This window comes from Poecilia latipinna, unplaced genomic scaffold, assembly GCF_001443285.1.
Source record: "Poecilia latipinna isolate Pla-1442-1.1 unplaced genomic scaffold, P_latipinna-1.0 Scaffold916, whole genome shotgun sequence".
Taxonomy (NCBI): Eukaryota; Metazoa; Chordata; class Actinopteri; order Cyprinodontiformes; family Poeciliidae; genus Poecilia; species Poecilia latipinna.
In genome coordinates, this window is record NW_015113532.1 from 17,238 (window position 1) to 21,937 (window position 4,700).

The following is a 4,700-nucleotide window of genomic DNA, read 5'->3' on the forward strand; positions in this document are numbered from 1 at the left end:
CATTGTATGTGCATATAATAAAATACATGTTTTTTGTGCAATGATTTTGCTGATAGTAATTAACTTTTTACAGATGAGGCTCTTATGAAGGAGCTGAGGAAAAGCATTCGCCTACGTTCATCCTCAGGTAATCCGTTTTGCTGAGTTTATAGTAAAAATGTTTATTAACATTTGAAGACCTTAATTTCTTTTTTTTTGTTTGTTTGTTTGTTTGAGAGGATTGCATCCTCTTTCTCCCATCAGTTAGTCTAAAAATGTATCCTCAGTACCAAGAGTTTTTAATTTAGCTGTTAAAGAAAGTATATTTTAGATTTTTAATCTAATTTTGACAACCGTATGAGGAGTTATTTCTGGTCTACAAATTATTTGATTGTATTTAGTTTTCAAGGTTTTATTTTTCAATAATTTACAAATTCATTCAGAACTGAAAATGTAAAAAAAAAAACAGTGTGTTCCTTAATTTGTATGGAGAAAACCTTTTTTTATCTTCAGATGTTATTGAATGAATAGCTGCATTTTGTTTCTTGTCTCTTACTTATATTTTACAAGACATAATTTTTTAGACTAACTGAATGGTTTGAATTCTTCTCACTACACATGTGGATTCAGTATTACACTGCGCTTTATTTTATATTATTTTGTGGTTTAGATTCAGAGAAGCCATACGATTTTCCGGTTAAACAACGTTGCAAGTTCTTTGAGAAGGAGAATGGAAAAGCTAATGAAGCTGAGCCCAGAAAGGTTGTGCAGGAAGAAGTCTTGGAGAACAACCCCTCAGATTCTGAGGCTATGAATCCTGAACTAACAGCTTTGTCATCTGAACGTAGTGAGTACACATGGGTTAAATATTGCATTTTCCCTTACTGCTACTACCCGCCATGAACATGTCTAAAAGTATTTTTAGACACTAAAAACACTTCACATAGAGCTGATATTTGCTACTTTCTCATTTCACCATAAGAACTATTGTATTATCATAGAAGTATTTTCCTCTATTTTCTAAATTTTTGTTTTTAAAGTGACTCGCTCCATTTGTTTGAACAAAAGAGCTGTTATCCCCTCACCAACTCCTCCAACCCCTATGAAGTTTGCATGGACACCCAGGTTGCTGAAAAACAATTAAAGTTTAGACAAATTTACAGTGGTGTGAAAAAAGCATTTGCTCCTTTCCCAATTTCCTATCTCTTGTATGTTTGTCACATTTCATTGTTTCGAAAAATCTCAAGTAATTTCTTGGATGGTTACTCTTTACTTCTGCTGGATTAAAAATCTATTGACCCGGTGATATGCTTACTGAAATAGGTTTTTTGGATATTCTCATCCTGTATGAATGATTGCTTTCTTGATCTTCTTTTTTTTTTTTTTTTCAAAAAAAATTAAAAATAAATATATAAATCTTACCACAGCTGCAGGCACTCTGCCCCTAAGACATTGTGACAGCCCTTCAGGATCTTTCAGCCTTTGGGCCTCCTGGTAAATGACGGCAGACGTGGGAGAGGGCCCCTTTACAAAGATTTGCCTTGGGCCCCAAAATGGCTCCTTTCCAAAGTCTGCTATTGGAGGGGAGCAGTTACTTTTTCACACAGGGCCATGAAGGCTCGTTTTCTTCTTCTAACCATTTAAAAACTTCATTTTGTGTTTACTTGTATTTTTCTTGACTAATATTTAAATTGGTTTGATGTTCTGAAGCGTCTAAGTGCGACAAACATGCAAAAACATAGGTAATCAGGGAGTGGAAAACAGTTCTTCACACTGCTGTAGAGCTATTTTTTCCAAAACAAGCAGTCACTGTTTTTGCTTTCATATGTGTGACAGCATGTCACACCCATTTGCGCTAGTGAGTCTCTGACAAGCACATTCTTTCAAGGAAAAAAAAAAAAAGAGAAAAGCACCTGAAACTTCACGTTTGACCAGTTTGATTACAATAATAGAGTTTAATTTTATTCAAACGGTTGTACATGTTTTCTTGTATCTAAAGCAAGCTGTGCTTCTTGTGGCATAGTCATTTTACGCAGTTCGACAAAAGCCAAATGTTCATGTTAAGACAAATCCCAACTTGCCTCTGCAAGTAACAGTAATGCTTACAGCTCACTTTTCCACTCAGTTTTTTTTTTTATGTATTGAACTTGTGTTCACATGCAACTTTAGTTTGAGAACATCTGAAAAGTAAGAACTGGGGCTTATGTATTTTCCCTTTTGATCCCTTGATGTTGCCAAGGAACAAATATTATGACATTTATGTGGAAATACTGAAGCAACTTCTAAAGGTATCAGCCAGTAACTTACTGGTCTGGATTTTCAATTGGACAAAGAAATTAGTTATACATTGGCTTAAGGAAAGAAGAAGCTTGTGAAAGGACATGTTTGGCCTTTTTGGGGGGGTTCAGTCCTTTCTAATGCTCTTGAATAACAGTCATTACAACTAATTCTCTTAAAATACTAATTAATTTAATCTTAGTACAAATACCATCATTCTATGAAGACCTCAGGGATTTATTAGTGAAAAAGCATCATTAATACTAAAGAACACACCAGACAGGTTAGGGGTAGGATTTTGGAGAAATATAAAGTAGAGCTAGCAGGACTTTCACTGAGTAATCGGGGTATATGGTGAGTCAAAACTATGAGGTGCATAAGGACATCCTCTCCTTATGCACCGATTCTGCAAAGAGAATGAGTGTTGTCTTAATCTAGGGGTTATGTCATGTGACTCTTATTCAGTTTTTAATAGAAACTGAACAGCTTCAGTTTCTATAAACTATGCAGCACATTGCAGGATTAAGAGTTCACTCATCAATCTCCTGTAATCAGTCCTTCATGGTTAGACGTCCACCAAAGTCATGTTTGAAGATGGCCACAAATGATAAAGAAGTGCATCAAACATTTAAAAGAAGTTGTCTGGTTAGATGAGACCAAAATTAAACTCAATGGCCTAAGTGTGAAAATTATTTGTGGGGGGAACACTAGCACCTTTGCATCACCTTGAAGACTCACAGTGAAACATGGTACTGGCAGCATCATTGGGGGATGCATTTCTTCAGCAGGACAGATATGCTTACTAGAGCTCATGACAGATGGATGGAGATAAATGTGGGACAATTTTGGGAAAAAAAAAAAAAAAACATGTAAAAGACTTTTCTAATAAAAGCCAATGTCTGGTAATAAATCAAATATTGTTTGAAATTTCTCTCCAGTACAAAAAGCGACTGAAAATACAAACCTGAAAGTTATCAAGAAGCAAGGTTTATACGACCCTGCTGATTCTGGAAATCCAGATGAGGTGTCAAATGATCAGAGTGAGTACAAATAAGCTAATGAAGCTGAGCCCAGAAAGGTTGTGCAGGAAGAAGTCTTGGAGAACAACCCCTCAGATTCTGAGGCTATGAATCCTGAACTAACAGCTTTGTCATCTGAACGTAGTGAGTACACATGGGTTAAATATTGCATTTTCCCTTACTGCTACTACCCGCCATGAACATGTTTAAAAGTATTTTTAGACACAAAAACACTTCACACAGAGCTGATATTTGCTACTTTCTCATGTCACCATAAGAACTATTGTATTATCATAGAAGTATTTTCCTCTATTTTCTAAATTTTTTGTTTTAAAAGTGACTCGCTCCATTTGTTTGAACAAAAGAGCTGTTATCCCCTCACCAACTCCTCCAACCCCTATGAAGTTTGCATGGACACCCAGGTTGCTGAAAAACAATTAAAGTCTAGACAAATTTACAGTGGTGTGAAAAAAGCATTTGCTCCTTTCCCAATTTCCTATCTCTTGTATGTTTGTCACATTTCATTGTTTCAAAAAATCTCAAGTGATTTCTTGGGTGGTTACTCTTTACTTCTGCTGGATTAAAAATCTATTGAACTGGCGCTATGCTTACTGAAATAGCTTTTTTGGATAGTCTTATCCAAAACAAAAATAAAACTTAAGCAGTCCCTTACTGTCTGATTGTTTAACTTCCAGACATTTTGAATAAAGAGGATAATCCTGTAGATGCTGAGGAAACTAAGGATGCTTTTTCAAAAAGCAGATCTAGCAAGATATGAAGCAGTGTCACCTGCTTAATAATGAGCTGATATTTATTTTTTTTTTTATTTTAGCAACCAATTTACTTCTTCTAATCTCACAATTTTGACCATTTTGTCTTTTTCTAGAGTTAATATTGTTTGTGGAAGAGTGGCAAAAATCAACCTTTGCTTGCCTTGAAAGAATTAGTTTTGCTTACAGCATTTCTGTCTCTTTTATAGGTTTAAGTGAAAAACCTGAAGGTAGTGGATTTTCATCTCCTCCTGCGGTGTCACCCAATCTTAATCATCCTTGTTCAGATGATGAAAAATCAGGGGATGAAGAGAAACCTCCAGATGTTTTGGAGAATAATCCTGTAGAAGCTGAGGAAACTAAGGATGCTTTAACTGGTGCGCTGAATGGCAATAATGGCTACAAAAAAGCGACTGAAAATACAAACCCGGAAGATAAGAGACCAGTTTCAAATGATCCCTCAGATTCTGGGAATCCAGATGAAGTGCCAGAAAATCAGAGTGAGTACGAATGACCTAACTATGTAATTTTAAACACAGGACACTTTGAATTTTATACCATTGATCTATAGTATACATGTAAATTTTACAGGAGGAGAGCATCAAAAGTGAGGCACATAAAACTTGATGTTCCACAAAATTTTCTTGGAAATCCT

At 35.5% G+C, this 4,700-nt stretch overlaps 1 protein-coding gene and 1 long non-coding RNA gene across 2 annotated transcripts in view; one reads left to right on the plus strand and one right to left on the minus strand.

Annotated features, from left to right (window-relative positions):
* The window catches only part of LOC106957575 (uncharacterized), a 27,479-nt gene that overhangs the window by 10,010 nt on the left and 12,769 nt on the right, over window positions 1-4,700 (plus strand). The window contains exons 7-8 of the mRNA XM_015048965.1: window positions 650-826; window positions 3,195-3,296. Of these exons, the coding sequence (XP_014904451.1) occupies window positions 650-826; window positions 3,195-3,296 (279 nt within the window). The remainder of the gene's footprint in view (window positions 1-649; window positions 827-3,194; window positions 3,297-4,700) is intronic.
* Window positions 776-4,545, minus strand: LOC106957576 (uncharacterized). The gene is made up of 4 exons (XR_001426980.1): window positions 4,469-4,545; window positions 3,458-3,459; window positions 2,468-2,474; window positions 776-787 (listed from the first exon to the last, which is right to left on the minus strand). It is a non-coding gene; the product is annotated as an uncharacterized LOC106957576 (long non-coding RNA).